Consider the following 22,120-nt stretch of genomic DNA (forward strand, 5'->3'; position numbering starts at 1 on the left):
GATGGAAGATCAAAGTAAAATGACTTAATTTCTGCTTCAAACGAATTGGCCAATGAAGCAGAGCAATTGAACAAGCATAAATTGGTTTAATCAATGGCATCGTCTGCCTATGCAATTAAAACGGCAAAGTTTTCCATTGCTGAACAGTTACTTTTCTCGATCATTGGGGACCATCAAGGAAAGTTGGTTCCAAATTTTCTCAAAGATGTTTACATAATTATATGTTTCAAAAAATATCCAACCACAGCAATCAAACACCGGCTAATTAAGGTAACAAAGACCATAAGTAATTGATATAAGTGCCTTCTACTTAAACCAAAATTTGCTTATCTCGAAAAAAGTACAACTTCATGTTACACTCAATTTGTCTTCCAAGAAAACAAATGTTGATTGCCACAGTTTTAACATTAAGTGAAGAATTAGTATCAAAATTAAAGGTCAAACAAGTCTGCTCGTATCAGGGCGAAGCCCTGAATGTTCCGACTGCCTTTTAAGGTTTTATAGAGCAGTAATAACATCAAAAAATTAAATGTAATAAAAAAAAATGAAAAATTTTTTTTTCTAAAATTTGAAATTTTTTATGAAAATCATCCCCTACACGCCATATAAAGTACAAAAAGATAGATTTAGCTCCTTGTAACAAATCAATTATGGCAAATAAGCTTCTTTCAACCAATTTGGAACAATTTTAAGACGGATTAAATCTCCCCTTACGCGTTAATAGCGCGAAATATATCGCGCGTTAATTGTCCCAAATTGGCCAAAATGGCAAACTTTGAACCCCCATAACTTTACGAAAAATGATCACAGGTAAAATATCTTTTCAAACTTGAGCTCAGGACAACAATACCTTTCGAATGATATAAAAAAATTCCGTCAAAAATAGCTGGTTGAAAAGTCGAAATTTGTCTGAAGAAAAAGAACCCACCCCGAGCACAAATATTCCGTTACTTTCGTATCGAAAGTCGGAACAATGAAGCCTTTGCTTTTTTTCTTGACCTTGCTAAAGCATTAAAATTTTTTGTTCCGACTTTCGATACGAAAGTAACGGAATATTTGTGCTCGGGGTGGGTTTTTTTTTCTTCAGACAAGTTTTGACTTTTTAACTAGCCATTTTTGACGGAATTTTTTTTATATCATTCAAAAGGTATTATTGTCCTGAGCTTAAATTTGAAAAGAAATTTTACTTGTCATCTTTTTTCGTAAAGCTATGGGGGTTTTAAGATTGCCATTTTGGCCAATTTGGGACAATTAACGCGCGATATATTTCGCGCTATTAACGCGTAAGCGGAGATTTAATCCGTCTTAGAAATCGTTCCAAATTGGTTGAAAGAAGCCTATTTGTCATAATTGATTTGTTACAACGAGCATAATGTATTCTTTTGTACTTTAAATGGCGTGTGGGGGATGATTTTCGTATAAAATTTCAAATTTTAGAAATAAAAATTTTTATTTTATTTTATTACATTTATTTTTTTTAATGTTATTACTGCTCCATAAACTTTAAAAGGCAGTCGGAACATTCAGGGCTTCACCCTGATACGATCAGTCTTGTTTCATTTTATGTTTTTCTCAACAAAACAATTTTATACTGATTTTCATTCAAGCTTAAGAAATTCATGCTAAACCAATTTTTTCATCAATTTTTTTGCTAAAGTCTTAATGTCCAAGACTCCAGGAAAAATTATTCTTCAACATATTATAAAAACCTTTCTAAAAACCATATTTCGAGGAAATTCTTCGCGAGATTCAGTTATGGTTTGTTCATATTTACCGCGCTTTTTCTAAGTATTGAGTTAGGACCGAAGTGTAACTCATAGAGTAATTTCGGATAGGGTACACCGTCTGCTCGTCACGCTATCTTATTTTCGGCCGGATAGATTCGTGCAACTTCTTAGTCTAATACCGATCCTAATCTTACTCTTATACTATCTAGTCTCAGGTTGTTTAACTAGTCTCTGCTAGGCTCAATAGATCTAGGGTATACTGGTTTATTGCGGCTGCTGAAGTGCTCGGGAGAGTCCAACTAATTTCTAAGTTAAATTCAAATCTCTCTGGTGCTGAAATTACAAGTAACTTCAGCACTTACAAATAAGTGGGTTGTTAGTTAGATGGATCATGATTGGTTAATATTAAATACTTTACATTGGTAAAACATTTAATTTATCCAATCATAAAATATAGTTTAGATCAGGTTCCACCCATCCGGGTTTTACAGAGTTTTTTAGAACAGTTCTTCTGTAATTCAAGGGTGGATGATGGACGTTGGTATTTGGCGAACATCATAATTTTCTTCCGCTTCTTCTTGTGACAACGACTGAGTCTTTGCAACAAAATCAATTCTGATTTCAGAATGGTTGGCTATGTCAGGTTTTTCTGTTCTTCGGGGAGAACTTCTTTTGTGTCTGATCTAGCTTGGGAATGGCGTGGAGATTGTGCATGGAGGGGATGCCTGGTTACTCGGATCTGTACGTATACTTGAACATCGAGGTGGTCATTGGTCTAGTTCAATGAAGTCCTTTTCTGCGAAGTCAAGTCGTACTCTAAATCCTTTGAGTTGTGATTGTGAGCGGCATATCGATTGTAGTTGGTTATTCTCTCTCGAGTGTAGTGAGGTCGTCTTGTCTTTTGATGTTCGTCCTTGGTGTTGTATTCTGATCTATATATTGCATCATGTGATTTTACATTTTATAAAACTTTTATTAGTTTAATATTTTTTAATCATGATTTTAGTTAGTTGTTTTCACAAAAGCTTTTTGTTTTAGTTCGGTTATTTTGAAGAGTTACTCACCCTTGAGTAGCTCTTATTAAAAATAAAGGTGTGGTCACAAAGCGTGGATGTAGCGCGGTGGGTTAGGCCGGCTATAGAGCATGCTCAGGACGTCCTTTCCTGGTGGGTTAGGCCAGGAGTGGGAGTATGATTTCATGCGGTGTTTGTGAGGGGTCCTGTTATGTGACAACGTTTTATGTTGGGTTTGTTGTGGTTTTACTTATGTCTTGTTGGTTATGTACTTTTTCCAAAAAGCAAATTGTTTGTGGTATGGGTTTGTCTTTCGACTTTTTTGTGTTTTATTATTTCTTTCTAAGACTTTATAATAGTCTTCAAAAGAATAAATTATCCAGTTTTAAACTGGGTTAATCCGGTTTGGGTACCGTTGGTTTCCTTTTCTTAGTCATGCTGTTATTCTATGATTTGTGGTATTTAGTAAGCTGCGTTGGTTAGTTTTGTTTAGTATATGATTCCTTTCCAACCGGGTTAAAGGAAAGTTTGAAACATGTTATTGTATGTTAGAGTTGTTGAGTGTGAAAACTTGAAACTGAAATTCATTATTTTAAACAATTCTTCGTGGGCGAGCTGTGCGAGTGTGGATAGAATTTCTGTGCAAATGAATAAATATATCAAAAGGTTAGTACTGCAATTGCATTTTATTAATTTACTACATAGAATTTGGAAATTTACTGCTAGTTATGGGGGAATTTTAAGATACAAATTTTCATCATAATTAGATTTACTGCAATGGGGGGAAAATTTATAAATTAATTTACTGCATTGGTATTATATTTATTTAATTGTTGGTGCAAAAGTTTAATAGGGTCTTAAACAGTTTTGAAGAAGTTTGATATTTTTTATTTTTCTTTTGTGAATTTTTCAGATGATCTAGGATGAAGGCTAAAAATCTAAAGAAAACATGAATAAAGAATGGTGAGTTTTTAATATTTTAATTAGTTAGTGATATCATTTAATTCATACTTACCTGTTAGTCGTCGGGGAAAAAACCGTGGGGGAAGATGTCGTGAATTAGTTCTGAAGTTGTTAGTAGTTTAGCTAGAATGCGGATGATATTTTTAGTCTGAAGTAGTGGCCAAAGCAATTGAAGTGCCTTAATAGTGGTTAGTTCTTCAGTGCCTACTGCAAACTCATAAGGTGTGTTTTGGATTAAGTTATATAATTTGTGGTTAAATTTCGTGTTGTGGATGAATTCTAAAATTGGGATTTCTATAGGCTGTACAAACTCGTGCGGGATAAGGAAGGGTCGGGATTCTTCGGCGTTGAAGGTCTTGGTGATGGGGCAGAAAATGTACATTTGGGTTATGGGGTCATAATTACGAAGAATACCATGGAGGTTAGTGTCTTTAATACAATATGTGAAATTTAGGAAATACGGTGAAGTGTATTTTGAATTGATGAATTGAAAACGATGGTGTGGTTGTCTAGAGGGTGTGTGGAGGTCAAAGTGATTTTGGATGAAACGATAGTAACTGTATGTATGTGTTTGTTTAGTGCGCAACATAATATCATGTGAGCAGTGCAAATCTCTTTCGTGTGGTGCAAGGAAATGAAAGGTTAGTGAAAAGATTTGGAAGCGTTCTTTAAAACTTTCGTGTGCTTGTGTGTTTGTTAGTGCTTCTGAAATAATGTGATCAAACTTTCGGTCGAAGATGTTTAGTGTAAATACATATGGTGTCTTGATGAAAAATTTCTCGGTGATTTGTGGATTAGCGAAGCGATCGTCGTCTAAGAATTGATCTTGGTTAGCTCTGATGATGTTGTGATCGTAGTATTCTAGTGTATATTCATTAGCTCTAGGTGCAGTGTGTATTTTTAGTGATTTTTTATATCCAACGTAAGTAAACTGTCTAGCGGTTAGTGGTGTAGTTAGTCGATATAGCATGTCTTTGTTTCGTTCTATATCGATGGAAGTGTTGGATAAAGGTAAGCAAAGAGGGTTAGTAAAATGATAATATGAGGTCCAAGAGAGAGTGGGCATTAAAACGTATTCATCTACAAAGTTGCGTGTTTCGTTAGTGTCGTGAGGGGTGTTTAAGGTGTATTGTGGAAACGAGGGTAAAGTGATAGCTAAAAATTCTTTAGTGTTAGTATGCTGGGGGTGGTTGATGTATTCACGGGCTGTTCCTGGTTTTGCTGGGAAAGGATGGTTGGGGAATTTTCTTTTAAAAGTGCGGTAAGCTCTGTTAGTGTTTAGTGAAGATATAGTGGATGTGGATGATGGTGTTAATGATTCAGTATAATTTGAAGAGGGTGTAGGGGGATTGGATGAATTTGTAGTGGAGGAGATTTGGTTTATGGTCGGGGTGTTTAGGTGGTAGGGTTGTTGTTGGAGGGTAATAAAATTATCTAGCTCTGGGGAGATTCGGGGGGTGTCTGGAGAATGAGATGATCGGTCAGAATGGTATGAGGAATAGGTTGGGGTAACTTGGGAAGCATAAGAGGGTGTGGGGGTGATTGGGTCAGGGTTATTGGATAATATGGGTTGAAAAGGGGGTTGAGAAAAATTAGAAGGGTTATGAAAATTATTGGATGGGGATGGTTCTGAGTCGGCAAATTCATCGGGGGTTTCAATATTCGGGTTATTTAGCTGTGAGATGGAGTATAAAACTGAAATGTGTGAATTAGTGTCGGAATTCATGCCTGATGTTACATTGCTAGATGGAAAGTCGGGTGGCGGAAAAGCAAAAAGTGGTATTATTGGGATTGAGGAGGTAAGATTGGTTGGGTGGGAATTTGATCGGTGTAGTGATCCAAGTTGGCGGCTCATCGTGGGCTAAAAAAATGATTATTTTGAGACTGAAAAGCGGTGGTATGGGGTTGTTCAATAATTTGTTCATAAGTATTATCATCTTGTGGCTGGTGTGTCATTATATGTTGAATGGGACTTTGTGATGTGGTGAGTCGAAAATTTGGGTTATGTGTGATGGCTAAATTTCGAAAATTTCGTGGGACTAGGGATAGTGGATGGTTATTTGGTAAGGGTGGTAATTGTGGTGCCGTTGGCGTTATGTCTACATTGTTATGTTCTTCGTCGTATGTATTTTGTCGTGTTGTTATTTTTGTGTTATATTCTTTTATTTGTGCGTCTAAAAGAATTTTGTTTATAGATGTAGAAAAGATTCCAAAAAATCCTGCAAAGAGTATGCGTGCTACGCTTGCTTGTCTGTTTACTTGTGTGTGTATAGCACATGTATTGTAGATTCCTTTTAAGAGTGAGAAAAGAAATCCAATAAAGTTAAACATTGCGTATAAAATAGTCAATTTTTCTAAGATGTAGTAGGGCCATCCTAGAAAATCAAGGATTTCATTTTTGAGTGTAACAAAGCTAAAAATGTTGATTGGTGATATATCTTGGGGACGGTATTTTTCGCCGTTTAGATATATATAATCTTTAATGTCTTTAAAATATCCGCTATAGTCTTGCGTGTAGATATCGGCAAATCCTGCGGTTTCTGCAAGTTTGCGTAAGTTTTGGTCAATTGATTGTCTTTGTATAGTGTCCATTTGTGTTAATAATTCTTGGAATTGTTGTGTTCTAATGTGATGTTGAATATCTGATTTTGAATAGATTCCTATTGATTGTAAGTCTATATTTGGGTTTCGAGCGATAGCGCGAATGCTTTCTGGTGAAAATTTTTTGAGTGATTGCATTAATGTGGGATATGGAGTGAGAAGATAATATTTATTTTCATCAGGGTTTAGTTGTACTACATTGTGGCTATTTTCTGATCCACATGGGACTGCGGTATCCCAGAAATAGGTTCTTCGTGAAAGTGTATCCACGAAATGTACTTTATTCTTATAAAAGATAGGGATTCTTTTATAACATCGTTTATCTTCAAAAACGTATAGTGGTGATACTTTTTTAGTACAAGTATAAAACCATAAGATGTTTCCTTCGTAGTCTAAAAAATTTGATCTATTTCCTGATAATAAGTATCCTGCATAGGGTATTTTTAATACTGCTAGTGCAAGTGATTGTAATATTTGTGTTCGTTCTAATTCGCATAGTTGGTGTAGTGTTTCTAATTCGGAGAGTGACATTTCTTGAAAAATGCGGCTAATTGTATAGTCTAGTTTCATATCCAAATGAATATCATAGTGGATATTACCGAAATATGTAGTATTCATTAGTGATAATTCTTGTAAGCGTGTGCTTCTGGTGTCATAAGGTTTTAGATGTCCACCAGGTTGTCCGTTGCTTTTTTCAAAATTAACTGGTATATAGGATGTTCCTTCGTTTAGAGGATGACCTGTGGCATATGGGTCGATTTTTACTTTTCCAGTGGTCATGTCGAATCCTTTTTCGTATTCAACTAATATTTCAGAGTATTGTGTTCTGTGAAGTGGATTCCTGTATTTACATGCAAGTTCTGTTTCTTGATATATTTGAAATCGTGTCAATTTATTTTCTATATTGTCTATGTTTCTAAAATCGGAACTTAGTTTGCGTGATGGATGGACTTGTTCATAAGGAATTGATTGTATGAAATATTTTTCGTGAAATTTTATCATACGAGCGTGTATTTTTGCTACTTGAAATGTTGTACATGTATCTTCGGGGAACCAAACAATTGTTGCTTGTGTTCTTGTTGTAGGGTCGCAATATCCTTGATCATTTTTACAAGGTAGTCGGATTCCTTGATAGATCATTGTATTATCAGATAAATCTCGTGTGAGTTGTATTTTTTCGAGTTGTATTTTCCAATCGAAAAACATTATTTCTTGGTATCCTTTATTTTTTGTGTCTGCTTTGCAGTTTGATGGGTTATTTATACCAATGTGTGGTATCCAATGTTTATCATGTAGATCATAGGTTAATCGTCCGTGTGCGCCGTTATACGGGTATTTTTCGTCTAGTTTTATATGTCCTTGGTGTCTTTCAAGTTGTGATTGGTGTACAGAGTCTGAAAAGACTTGAAAATTAACTAATTTTCTTTGGGAATTTTTATTTTGTGTGATGTTTAGTCTAAGTAATTCATTTTTACAATCGTCGGGATTGAGATGTAAAAGACGTTCTATATTACTTTGATAGAATGATTCATGGTCAAGTCGGTTTTTGTTTCCGTTCGAGACTTGTGAACAATGTACTTTCTTTTCGGAAAATGTCGCTGTGAATTTATAACCTGTAACTGTTGTTGCTCGGGCTTTTGAATAGAGTGTTGCTATTATATCTGTGGTTTCTATAGCTTGTGGTTCTGTTTCACATTGTGATACTTGATTTATTGCATATTTGTGTAATGTTTTTTGTTCATTTTCTTCGCAATCGTAATGTGTTACTAATAAATCTTGTGGTCCTGTACGAGGGGAAGGGTTTATGTTTTGATTTGAGGTTACTAGAAAAGGGAGTTGAAGAAAAATTAATAATTTTAGAATATACATGTGTATGATAATCCTGAGTATGGGTTATAAAATGTAATGTAACCAATTGTGTTTTTGGTGTATCTGTCGTATTTATATATTACTTCAGTAGTTATAAACGGTGGTGGTAGTGATTGAGCTGTGATGTTAGGTGGATTTAATGGGTAGGGATGTTGTGTAATATTGTTTAATTTAACTGTGATTTCAAACTTTAATTGTAAACTGTTTTGTTGGAGTATTTGAATATTGTGATCACGGATATCGTTGTGAATATCTTGGCGATATTGTAATCTATTAAGTGCCCAGTTATGAAGGCGGTTACTTTCTTGATGTTGTCCAAATAATGGTGGAGGTGCTGTGAATGTATTCCAATCTAATCTTAAAGGAATTTTTATTGATGATTGTTCTTGATATCTGGCGTCGAGATTATTTGGAAAATTTAAGTTAAAGGGTGGTGGTGAAAACTGGCTTATTGATGGTGTTGATGGTAGTGATAATGTTTCTGGAAGTGATGAGGATGTTGTTGTATCCGTTGAAATATCTATGGGGTCATTGGCTAAATTTGGTTCACCTTGTGTAAATGAATGTGTAGTCCAATATGGCAGTCGTGATGTTAGGTTTGGGGGGTTAAAAGGATTTTCACGTATTTGTTCAGATGTTGGTGTTGAACCTAAGTAATCTGATGGTAAGCTTGAGGTGCTACGTTGTGAAAAAAGTGTAGGAGTTTCTGGTGTGATTCCAGTGGTGTTTTCTGGAGTGGTTTGTGATGGGGATTGAGGTATATCAAAATGAACTCGGGGAGTTTGAAAATTTCTATTTCGTCGAGGATGTATAATTTGTCTATTTATTTCTGTTGTGTTTTGGTTTTGACTAGGATTTCTTATTCTAGTTAGTTCTTGTGGTAGTGTTGGGTATATGTTATATGTTGGTTCGCTTAGAGGTGCTTGTCGTTGAACTGGTTCTAGTGGTTCTGATAAACGAGCGTGCCGTTCTTCAAAAGTGTATGGATTGTCTTGAAAAGAAATTCGTGTAGATGTTTGAGGATTTTGAGTAGTTGAAGGTGGTGTTGGATTATCTTGGGATGATGTCAGTGAAGACTGATTTTGTGACTGTTGGGTAGCAATTTTTGATGGATTTTTGAATTGTTACTTTAGTGAGAAATTTTGTGTTTATTATAATATTCTTCCAAAAAAAGAATGAGAAGGACTGTTGCTAGGGCAAATGTGAGGATTGCTTTCTTTATACATTTACAGATGGTCAAAATGAGGGATGATAAAAATGTTATGAAAATTACAAATAATAAAAAAATATCGGTTCTACTGAAAATTGTTCGTATCATTTAGACAAGTTGTTAAAATCGTACCTGTGGATATATTCAAGGGTTTTGGAAAGTTGGAGGAATAGTTCGAGTATTGTATAGAAAATTAAAAAAATGTTACAAAAAATGATTAAGATTATTAGAAAAGATTCAAGTATATCAAAAAGAAATATTATAAAGGCTTCAAGTATTGAAAAAAAATGTTTAAAATTTATAAGTATTTGAGCAACTGTTTGAGAGAAGAGCATTTAAGAAATGATCTCTTGGTCGAATATTTTTTGCTGTTTGAGGCGATTTTCTAGTGTGGTCGAATTATTTATTAGTTTTTTGACAAGTGGATTGAGTTTTGTAAAAAATTGTTGGGGGCAATTTTCATGGTGACTGGGAGGTCGTCTTTTTCTTTATTTTTGTTTGTCAAATGATCCGGGGTATGGTGAGATTTTGATACTTTAGGCTAATTAAAATCTTCATTTTGCTACTTTAGGCTAAGTTATCAAATTTGTTTTGGGGGTATTCGTGGTCTGAGTTGGGGAAATATTGTTGATCTTTGGGTTATTAGATAAGGGAGGGGTACGGTATTATGGTGATATTTATTTTAGCTGTCAAGTTGGAGTGGTTTGCTTATTTTTGACCTGGAGGTTGTAAAGTTATAGTTAGAGATGTGCCTGGAGTTCTAGATTATTCGTCTAATTGATCTTAGTTTGAGTTAGAGAAAGTGGCGGATTGGATGAATCCTATTGGTCTATTTTGAACTAGAATTATTGCGTACTTGTGAGCATGTTATTTTGAAAAATTGAAATGAAAAATGTTACGGAGGTTTCAAGATTGTGAAGTATAAAATCTTAAAATTACTTTTTAAATTCTACTTTCTTTAATATTTTAGATTGGGGGATGAACATTTTGTAGTTTTTACGTGGTTGATTTCGGAGTCTTGTTGTTTTTCTATGTTCAGATTTGTCTATTTCTTCTTGGGGTATTATTTGTTCTGTCATTTTTCTATTTTTTCTGTGTTTTGGGGATTCTTTGTGGTCTAGATTTTTTGTAGTGTTTTTGGTAGCGGTTGGTTTTGTGTTTTGATTTTCGGTGGGGTTATCATTTTGTTCTGTGTTTTTCAGATGTGGTTCATTTTGAATGATTTTTAATCCTGTGAAAGAATATAATTGAGTTAATTCGCGGAGTGCGTATTCTTTTGGGTAATAAGGTAATAGGTTGTTTCGATGTTGAACGATTTCTTTTTTGTTTGAGTCGGTAATTTTATATGTGACATCAGTGGGTTTTGCAATTATTTGGTAGGGTCCTTTTCGGAGGGGTTGTAATTTTTTAGAAATTCCTTTTTGAGTATTAAAATTAGGTATTAAAACAAAGGTTCCAATTTTTAAATCGGAAGCTGGTGTAAAACGTGAATTGATTTGTTCATTTATGTTTTGTCTTTGTAATAACTTTTTCGTTATTTTTTGGTAAATTTCATTGTGTTTCTTATCTCTATTTAAAATCCATTCGGTGTGTGTACCGGAGGCTAGTTTAAGAATTTGTGGGTGATGAAAATGATCTTCATCGTGTGTATGTAAAGGTAGGTTATAACAAATTGAGTCTTTATTTGGTTGACAATAACCTTGTGCGTTTTTATGAGAATTTGCTGTAAACATTATTGGTTTGCGTGGCTTTTGGTTAAAAACCATTTCGTATGGTGACATTCCTAAAGTTGTCGTTATTTGTGAATTATATGCTAAGGGAAATAATTTTACATCTGCTGACCATTCGGTATATTTTGTATCATTTCCGTTGATGATACATCTAAGATATTCTTGTAGTGAACGGTTCATACCTTCGACTAAGCCGTTTGTCCAAGGTGCATGAGATGTACGTGGTTTGTGTTTAATGTTGTATAAATGACATAGTGTTATTATTTCATTATTTATGAATTCTGTACCATTGTCTGTGACTAAGATTTCTGGTAGTCCAAATTTTGCTATCCAGTGTTCATAAAGTGTTGTATATGCATAATAAGCATTACAATGTGGTACTGGGTTAAGTGCTACATAGTGTGTGAATGCGTCAACAATTACCATAATGTAGGAGTTTCCTTCTGATGAGGGTGAAATTGGTCCTTTGGTATCAAATGAGATACGATGATTAAAGTACAAACTTTGTCCTTTAAAATCTTGTTTTTGTGCTATTTGTTTTTGATTTGGGTAAGGTTTATTTAGTTGACATACTATACAGTCATTGCATAGTACTTTTATCCAAATTGGTGCATTTGGGAAATAAAAGTTTTGTATAAAATTTGAATATGTTTTCTCTGATCCAGAGTGTCCTTTAATATTTTGTGTATGTGAAATATTAAAAGCTATAAGAATCATACTTAAAGGGAGACATGGAACTGTAGATTCATTTAATTTGTATTCTAGAAGGTCTGTGTTTTCGTTAATTGTTGTATTATTGAATTTTCGAAAATATCGGAGGAGTGTTTTATTTCCTAAAATGGTTGAATCTGCTTTGATAGGTTTAGTTTTATATTTGTGCCATGATTTCAGTTGTCGAATTACTGGGTCAAGATTTTGATATTGTTTCAGTGTTGAAATTGTAATTGTTTCTGTTGGGGGGAGAAAAATGTTTTCGATTTCTAATGTAGATAAGGGTATTGTATCAAGTGGGTCGTGAAGGTCAAAAACTTGATTTATTGTGTATTTTGAATCATTTGTTTGTGGTCCTGATAAATTTATTTTATCAGTTAAATCTTCTTTTTCAATTAGTGGAAAATGGTCTTTCTTAGGCAGGTGTTGTTTTGTTCGTTTTTGTTGGGTGTTATTTTTTATCCATTGAGAATATGGGATTGGTTTGAAAGTTGATGTTCCAAGTAAATCAACTTCATAATGATTATTTTGACAATCTAAATAAAGTGGGAAATGTTGTAAATTATTTATTTGTGATTGTTCAATATCAGTTTTAACTGCATATTTGCATTCTAATCGGGGTGATGTTTCGTTTTCTGCAAGGTAGAATTTTATGTTTTTGGGTATTTCAACTGTTGTTTTTCGTGTAAGTAATTCAGGTGGTGTATTTCGACTTAAGGTGTCTGGTAATGCAAGATTTTTTCCTGCAGTCCAAACTATATGTAAGTTTGGAAATTTCATTAGAATTAGTTGAAATCTGTAAACTCGGTGGTTTGGGTTAGATTTTTGTGTAAAGAGAAAGATGATTGGTTTATGGTCTGTGAATAGAACTGTTGGATGTTTTGATCCAAGTATCAGAAATTCATATTCTGTCAGTGTATATATTATGGCTGTACATTCTCTCATTAGAGTTGAGAGTCGTAGCTCTGCTTGAGTGAATAATCGAGAATTTGCTGATATGAGGTTCATTTTATTTGTACCATTATGTGATTGTAATAGTGCTGCACCGATGCCAAAGTTCGAAGCATCGCACATTGCATAAAATGGTTGATTAGGGTCTGGAATTGTGTTTGAAATTTGTTCAGTTAAAAGTTTCTTTATTTCATCGAATCGTGTTTGATGTTCTGTATTCCATTCAAAATTATTTTGTTGTCTAAGGATGTTGTAAAATGGTCGTAGATATAATTGCATTTTATAAACATATTTACTTAAAAAGTTTAACATTCCAAGGAATTCTTGGATTTTCTTTTTATTTGTTGGTGGTTGAAGTTTTTGAATAGCGTCAATGCGTGATTTCAGTGGAGTAATTGTTTTTCTTTCTATGTTATGTCCTAAGAATTTAACTCTTGTCAAAAAGAAGTGTGATTTATCGGGGGCGGCCTTCAGATTTTCGTTCTGAAGTATTTGGTGATATTTTTCTAAAACATTGAACATTTCGTCTTTTGTTTGTGATTGCATAAAAACATCGTCTAAATAGGTGATTGCGTTTTTCTTGAGTATCAGTGGTCTAAAAATTTTGCTCATAAAAGCTGAAAATGCTGCTGGTCCTATGGATATTCCATAGAATAAGCGGTTGAATTCATATTGTTGGTTTCCGATAACAAATTGTGTTAAACGTCGTGATTGTTCATCTAGTGGCATTTGATTGTATGCACTATTCATATCGGCGGTTGTAAAGTATTTGCCGTTTATTTTTGTTAAAATAACTTGTATTGGTTCAATGGGCCAATTACATTTTGATTCGTCTATAAGTGAATTGAGGTATCTAGCATCGAGAACGATTTTTAATGATTCTCCTTTAGCTAGAATGATAACGGGGTTGATGAATGTGTTGCCTTTTGGTTGTTCTTCTTTATTAACTGGTGATATAATATTGTACTGTTCTAAAATATCGAGTAATCTGTTTACTTTATCATGTAAGTGAATTGGTACTTTACTTGCTCTCTGTTTTTTGAAAACTGCGTCAGGTTTTAATGGGAGATGTAGTGATGAACTGATTTTGCCAACATCGAATTTTGATGTTGCATAGACTGATGAATATTTAATTAGCTGTTTGGCTAACTTTTCAAATTCGTCTTGTGTTATTTGTGAATGTTGGAAATTAAACATTGTTAAAAATTTCTGTTGGTGCTCTGTGTAGTTACTTATGTTGAATGTAGGTTTGAAATATGGAGTTTTTGTGAAATAATCCGTATTTCTGTTTTCGTTACTTATTATATTATTTATAGATAATTCTTCATTAAGAATTGTAGATTGGCAAATATCTAGTAATTGGAGTATATTATTTACGCGATAGGCTTTTTCGTGTATTGGTGATATTGTAGCGTTGGTTTCACAATATCCTAAAAGTCCTAAAGGTAATGTTACTTGGTAAGGTGTGTTGTTATAAACATGTAAGGAAATAATATCTGAATTCGAATGTTTCAAATATTTTATTGAAGAGATTGTGATTTTGAAAAATTTATGAATAGGTTTGAATTCAAAATCTGACATATAAAATTTTTGTTTGTTTTGTTCTTTATCATATTGGTGAACTTGTTTGATTGAAAAATTATAGATGTTTCCTGATAGTGGTTTCAGGTGTTTTCTTTGTTGGTTATATATTGGATAGAATTTTGAAAAGAATGGTGGTTGTTTATTTAATCTTTGAAAAAATGTTAGGGATGTTTCTTTTGTTTTTGTATATTTATCTTTGATTAATATTTTACTATTTAGTATGTTAATTGTTGGTATATATTTTGAAATAAATGGTATTCCAATGATATTATATTTAATATCAGTGATATGGAATATTTGTTTAAATGGCTTGTTTAGAATTTTACTTTGCTCCATTGTTCTGGTAGGGAGGAGAAATAATTGGATTTTTCCGTAGTTTATCAATGTTGATCCTTGTGCTGTTGCTAGCTTACTGGAGGTTTCAAGAGGTGTTAGCTTTGGGTGTAAAGTTTTTATTTCATTCCATGTGGGGATGTTTATTATGTTTGATTCTGCTCCTGAATCAATTAAAAAATCTATTTCAAGGTCTGGTGGTTGAAATTCTTTATTTCTTGGGCTTTCTAAGAGAAATGGTATTGTCCAAATTTTTTCTTTGGGTTGTTCTTTTTGTATATTTTGATAAATGTGGTTTGTATTCAAGCATTTTGTTTTGATATTTTTATTGGTTTGATTTGTAGTGTTAATCTCATTTGTTTCTTGCGTCGTTGGTGTGGAATTTATGGGTGTAGTGTAATGATTTTGAAGAAATTCTGATTGATTTTCATATATGTGTGATGAAAAAGGTTGTTCATATATGACAGATTCATAGTCATTTTCGACTTTTATCATATTGATAGAAAGAGTGTTTTCTGTATCACTTTCTGAATCTGATGATGTACAGTTTATTTGATTGAGTTGTAACGTATCAGTTACTGTGTCATCAATACCTGGAGGGTCTGATGTTGTTTCTGGATTAGATTGTACTTGATTAATATGTCTTTGATGTTTAGGTGTACTACTTCTGTGGCGATTATTAGAATTATTATAGTTATTATTATTCCGGTGTGGTGATTGGGAATAATTTCTATAACGATTATTATAACTTGGGTGTCGATTTTGTGAATTATTTCGCGATCTGTTTTGGTAATTATTGTTTGGTCTGTTATAGTTCGATCTATTATATGAGTTATTCCTTGATCGATTGTTCGGGTAATTCTGGTTTCGGTTGTTTGAATAACTTCTATTTCTATTATAGGAGTAGTTTCTATTCCTATTGTATGATGAATTTCGTGATTGGTTGTTTGGATAGTAGTTATTTCTTGATTGGGAATTAGATCTAGAAACAAATCGTTGTGTATTTGAATTTGATCTGGAGTAGTTATTTCTACTATTTGGTCTATTGTAGTGATTTTGTGATGAATTTTGTGTATTTCTTCGTTCTGGTGATCTTCCTCTATAACTTGAGTTATATGGGGATTGATTTCTTGTATAGTTTGTATTGTTCGGGAGTGGTTTTCCTGAACTGTTGTTGCTGTAGACTGTTTTGTTCGGTAGATTTTGATCTTTTTTCATGTATTGATAGAATGATTTATTTGGTTCTTTGTATTTTTGAGGTTTATTTTGACTATCTTGCTGTTTTTGTCTACATTCGGAAATACTATGTCCGTATCGTCGGCAATAATTACACCATTTTTTGAAAGATGGTTTGCCTTTGAAGTTTGGGTTCTTTTCATAAATATTCAGTATTTCAGTGATTTTTTCAACGAGGTCTGTCTCTGATTCCTGTATATTATTAATATTAGTGGGAGTCGTTTCAATTTTGTTAACGTATTGTAATTTCAGATTTTCCGTTTCTTCTAGTTTCATCGTGATTTCTGCTTGTTCTAATTTATCTACTAGTTTTCGAAAATCTAAATCGGGTTCTCGAATTGAAGAAGGATGGGATGCTCTCTTTTTTATTGCTATTTTCCTTAATTGTGGTGTTAAGGTCATCATTAAGATTTCTGTCATCTTTGTGTTTTTATAGTCATGTGTATTTAGTGAGTATGCTTTTCGAACTAGTGTTTCGATTCGTACTGCTATTTGCTTGATGGTTTCGTTTGGTAATCTGCGAATTTCATTACATAAAACTCTTTGTTGTTGTTTGTTTCTTTCGGAGTCAAACATTTTTGAAAATTCTTGTGTAAATCTTTTCCAGTTTGATTTTATTTCTAAAGGTAGTACTGAAAACCATTTTTGGGCTGCGCCATCTAAGGTTGTTTGTATCAACGCTGTGCGTAGATGTATCCAGTTTTGATGTAGTGGCGTATTAATTGGTTCAGGTCCAATGTTTAAAATCAGGTTTGCTGTTACTGCATTTAAATAATCTTCTACAGAGTATTCAGGGTCTGTTCCTGTGAAAACCATTAAAGGTTTATTTGATGTTATTGATGATCCACCCATAAGGTATGGATTCATTGTCATTTGTAATGATTCTGCTGCATTTGGCATTTGAGAAAAATTTGAAAGTTGGTTTCTTGTTATTTCATGTTGTTGAAGATAATATGGGAGTGGTATTTCATTTTGCATTTGTGATGGTTGATACGAGTGTGCAGTCATTGGATTTTGTTGTTGAATTGGTTGAAAAGATTGTGTATTAATTGGATTTTGTTGTTGAATTGGTTGTTGATGTTGTGCATCTATTGGTTGTGGAGAAAAATTCCTATGATTTGTACGTGTTTTCTGTATTCCTTGTCTACGATATTCTTGAGTATTTTGTGCAAATATATCTGGTTGTAAAAAATCATCATCTGAGGATAAATAATCCATTTGATAAGATGTTTGTTTTTTATTTTTATTTTGTTGAAAAAATGGATAATTTTCACTGCGATCCTGTGGAGGATTTGGTTGAAAATTTTTGGAATTATATTGGGCCGTTGGGTTATCCCAGTTTCGAGGTTTTGTATATTGATTAAAATTCCTTTGTGGTTGATAATTTGTTTTTGACGGATGTGTATAATTATAATTATGGTCTGCAAAGTTGTTTCTAGTGAATGTTTTGCGTGTTTTTGATGGTATTGTCATGGGTCTGTATGTTTGGTAATCCATATGTGAATATTTAGGGGCAACCGAAGGTTTAACGGTTGATTGTAAGGTTACCTGTGTTTGTGAAGGATTTGTATTTCTTGGTGTTGTTAAATTTGGGCGTATTGGTGAAATACTTTGTTGTGTAGTTGTTGTGTGTACAATTTCTTCATTTATGAAGTGTGATGGTGTCTGGATATCTTGTTGAGTAAGATTCCTAGTTCCATTGAGGTTTTCGTTGTGTATGACTGTAGAGTTTAAACTATTATTTTGTGTATCGGGTAAAAATGTATTATAGTTTAATGGTGTTGCATCAATTGTTAATGGTATTACTCTTACATAGTCTCTTATGTAAGATATCGTACTTATTGCTTGACTTGAGATTGATTGTGGGAAGCTTATAAATGCGGGATGAGACCATTCGGGGTCCCAAACATAATCTGATTGTTCTGTGATAGCGGTATCATCGTTCGAGTTTTGGGGTCTAAAATTTTTTCTTGCTTGTGCAATTAAATCAATATTATGTGTGAAATAATCTATTATGAACCATGCCAAGATTTTTTGTAAATCGTGTTTGGTATGTTGTGAAACGTCGTCTTTCGTGAAATTTTCTTTAATGATGTTTAAATAACTAGAGAGTAGTGTGATTTCATGTCGTACTCTTAAATGTTTAGATGTTTCTGTCGGTGAGACATTTGTTAATGGGAGTTCATTTTCTAATATCGAAATATAACTATATATTATTGCGAAAACTTCATTGGTGAAAATGGAGTTTGCTCTTTGTGAGTTATGATATTGAATGCTTTTTATATATTCTGAAAAAACTTTTGAAAATTCTAAATCAAGATCGTCCGTTTGAATAGTATATGTTCTATTATTATGGTTTGGGGAAGTGAATTCTATAGAGTAGATTCCATACTGTTGTGTTATGTTGCATATATCTTTTAGATAGTGATCTATGATTTGTCTTTTGATTTTTACATCGGGGAATTCTGTTTTACATGGACTAATTCCGGGTTCAAATAAATTTACGAGTAAATTTTGACAAAATATGTGTTGTCCTCTATCGGTATCTGCATCTACTATAAAAGGAAAGATTTCATCATCATCTGGAGTTTCTTCACCTGGAGTGTGCGTTGAGCTCATTTTTTCGTTCGATGACTGTTAATATGTAATTATTAATGTGTCGAATTGGTTGATTCCAATTGTATAGATGTACTGGTTTGTGTTTGTACTGTTTTTTTATTCTTCTTTTTCCTCTTTGTGATGAATTTGAAGTTGTTTCTGAGTCAGAAAAATATAGTTGATCGTGAAGTGGGCAATTTTTATCTATTGATTCTTTTAGTTTGTAAAGTTCGTCTAAACTGTTGGTTTCTGATTCTGAAAATGCGTTTCGATTTTTTGAAAATCTTTTTCGTGTTATTTGTCTTTGTTTAGTTATTATTTTCCTCTTTAGTGTTTGTCGTTTTGTGCGAATGTATCCAACTGTTTGTGTATGAGGTGTGATTACAAGGTCGTATTTTTTGTTATCTATTTCACAATTGTGTAAAACGATTGTTTGTTTATTTCCTAGGTTTTTAAATGACATAAGGTTTAGAATGACGGATGCAAAAGGTTGTTAAATGATTTCTATTTTCCTAAACTGTTAGTTCTTACGATTTTTTGGTTAGCTTAACCTGGGTCTATTTGTTCAGGGTTGGAGAGAAAAGTATATCGATTCCGAAGAATGATTTTTACTTTCTCGTGACTAGTATAAGCTAAGGTGTTAACTTACTTAATCTTACTTAGGGGTAGTGATTGTGTTCAAGGGTTGGAGAATAGTAAATCGATCCACAAGGTTCAGGTATAATTAGAACGCGAGTAGTTCGTTAGATACTATTTTAAACTTACTAAGTCTAAGATTTATCCTGGGTCTGGTAAGAGGGGGGGTCAAGTGAAGGATGAATAACCGAAGTTCTTCACCGTTTATCCTAATTTGAATGATTAGTTTTGTTTAAAAATTTCTATTAGTCTTGGGTCTTTAGAAAGGGTTGGGTAGTGAATCGACGTTTGAGGTCGTTAGACACTAATTAAGTGGGTGGGGGAGAACAAAGTTGTTCTGTTTGATCCAAGGATAAGCCTTGATGATCAAGTTTGAAATTTAATTAAGTAGAAAATGATTTAAGATCCAAGGATAAGCCTTGATGATCTGATTTTAAATTAAGTGACTTTAAGTTTTAATAAAGTTTTAAATTTGTGTAAAGGAAAGATTTAGTGTTTTATGATGTTAGTGAGTTGATGATTGCTGTTATGTTTTAGGTGATGAAGCTGGAACAACAGGATGATTTATGATTACTAACCATTTATTGTCATGCTACTAATTTTTATTTTTATTTTCCAATAAATATTTTTCAAACATGTTTTGTATAATACTGCAGAGTTTTAGAAAAACGATCTTAGATCTTTTTATCAATCGTTATTGTATAATATTAATTTTGTTTAGCGCCTGAAATGATTTTGAAGAGTAACTTCAAGGTTTTATGTTTGCAAATGGAAATCTAAATTCATTGCAAGTAGTATTCGAAATATAAAAGTTTGTTCTGGCTTTTGCCGAACTATCATATAACTATACGGCAAGTTTCTACTTTGTCGTATGTCGTCTTTGGTTCGAGGTCTTCTTCCAATTCCGGGTAGTTCTGTTATGGTTCGGAATATTGGCTCTGATCTATTGAGTCGGAGAGACATTTCAATTAAATTATTGTCGTATAACATTTTGTAAATGTTTTTGTCTAATTTCTAATCTATTTTTGGTTAATTCTAATCTAGTAAGGTCTTGTTCGAGACTTATGGTCGCACCAGATGAGTTAGGACCGAAGTGTAACTCATAGAGTAATTTCGGATAGGGTACACCGTCTGCTCGTCACGCTATCTTATTTTCGGCCGGATAGATTCGTGCAACTTCTTAGTCTAATACCGATCCTAATCTTACTCTTATACTATCTAGTCTCAGGTTGTTTAACTAGTCTCTGCTAGGCTCAATAGATCTAGGGTATACTGGTTTATTGCGGCTGCTGAAGTGCTCGGGAGAGTCCAACTAATTTCTAAGTTAAATTCAAATCTCTCTGGTGCTGAAATTACAAGTAACTTCAGCACTTACAAATAAGTGGGTTGTTAGTTAGATGGATCATGATTGGTTAATATTAAATACTTTACATTGGTAAAACATTTAATTTATCCAATCATAAAATATAGTTTAGATCAGGTTCCAGTATAGCAGGTTGAAAGGCTAAAATGATGCTGGGAGTGAGAAATAGCTATAAAAATTTAGTGATGTATAACACAAGTGAGATAAAATTTAGTAGGCGGGACGAAATGGGACTAAGTGAACAATTTCCCCCTAAATCCATTTAGGGAGGAGATCGCCCACTTGGTTAGAAATAATTTTTTGAAGCCAATTAGATTTGAGAACAGTACATGCAGGCCCTACTGCTTGAAATTGCGACTTAACTTTGTGGCGAAGATTGGGCTCTTTTTCCTTCCCCCCTCCCACCTCACACGAGCATCAATTTTATGGTCTAACGAGTGATTTTACAAGGTTAATTATGGAGACCAAATATGTTTGTCATGGCCTAATTAGTTCATGACAATTGGACAATGTGAACAAATATTTTAATTATAAAAATTTGCAGGTGGGGGGAAAGGAAAAAGAGCCGAAGATTGTTCACATGGGCCACGAAATGTACTATGGGTTAGAAAGCGAGTGGAAAAGAAAATGGAGTTCAAGAGTGGGGTATCTATGTTCTGTTCTGTTTGTTGCAGGAGACTACGTGTACACAATCAACTCTGGCATTTCGATAGATGCGAATGAAGCCAGACATCAGTATGTGGCCTACTACAGACTGGCTCTTGTGAGCATCATAGCTTTTGCTCTCATCTACCTCTACGGAAGAGTGATCCACGACTTGAAGCGAAGGGCAACTGCCAGAAAGAGACTCACAGCACAACTCAGACGCGAGTCCCAGTCAATGCAAAGGTATAAATTACATTGTGTGCCATAAAGGGGAGAGGGGCGTTGGCTCAAAAAAAATTGATGACTCTTCAACACTTTCTGCTAAAAAGTGTTAAAAAAATATCAGAAAAGCAATGATATGATGCGTGGTATCGGTGGCATACGCAGAAACTTTTCAAAAGACGCTAGCCATTACACGTCACCAAAATACAGAAGTTTGAACACCATTGTTTGAAGTGGAAGAGTTTTGTTTCTGGTTTTTATTTGATGGAAATACTGTTTTGAACTACGGGCCAAAACTTCTAAGCTGGTAAGCAAATCACAAATATTCACTACGGATAAGATTTCAGGCGAATGTCTATTCATGGAAAAATACCGCAATACACGAACTTGTTTTGCAAATTTTGTACCTCTTTTGAGGCTCTTTTCGGGCGAAATCAAAATTCATGGGCTTGGATTATTTCGACTTTACCATGTTGTGCAGTCCTCCAAATAGGCTTAAGATCATTTTTCGAATAAACTTTGGCCACGTGTTTCTATAACAACTGACTAAGTGTATGTCATTAATGTCTGTATGTTTTTTAGGCTGGAGGAAGATTCGTTACAGCGACAGAGATCTGCCACTTTAGTGCACAACATCAGCCTCCAACTAGACCATCTGACCGCATTCTTCACAGGAGCCACTGAGAAGGTATATTGCTGAGACTATGATCAGTTTTTACTTTTTTCAG

General features: G+C 33.7%; 2 protein-coding genes across 2 annotated transcripts in view; both read left to right on the forward strand.

Annotated features, from left to right (window-relative positions):
* LOC134838935 (peptidyl-prolyl cis-trans isomerase B-like) overlaps window positions 1-22,120 on the forward strand; it is a 332,107-nt gene that overhangs the window by 125,775 nt on the left and 184,212 nt on the right. The window lies entirely within an intron of this gene.
* Window positions 1-22,120, forward strand: part of LOC134839883 (uncharacterized) — a 32,156-nt gene that overhangs the window by 8,794 nt on the left and 1,242 nt on the right. The window contains exons 2-3 of the mRNA XM_063855511.1: window positions 21,200-21,413; window positions 21,975-22,080. Of these exons, the coding sequence (XP_063711581.1) occupies window positions 21,200-21,413; window positions 21,975-22,080 (320 nt within the window). The remainder of the gene's footprint in view (window positions 1-21,199; window positions 21,414-21,974; window positions 22,081-22,120) is intronic.

This window comes from Symsagittifera roscoffensis, chromosome 2 (genome assembly GCF_963678635.1).
Source record: "Symsagittifera roscoffensis chromosome 2, txSymRosc1.1, whole genome shotgun sequence".
NCBI lineage: Eukaryota > Metazoa > Xenacoelomorpha > Acoela > Convolutidae > Symsagittifera > Symsagittifera roscoffensis.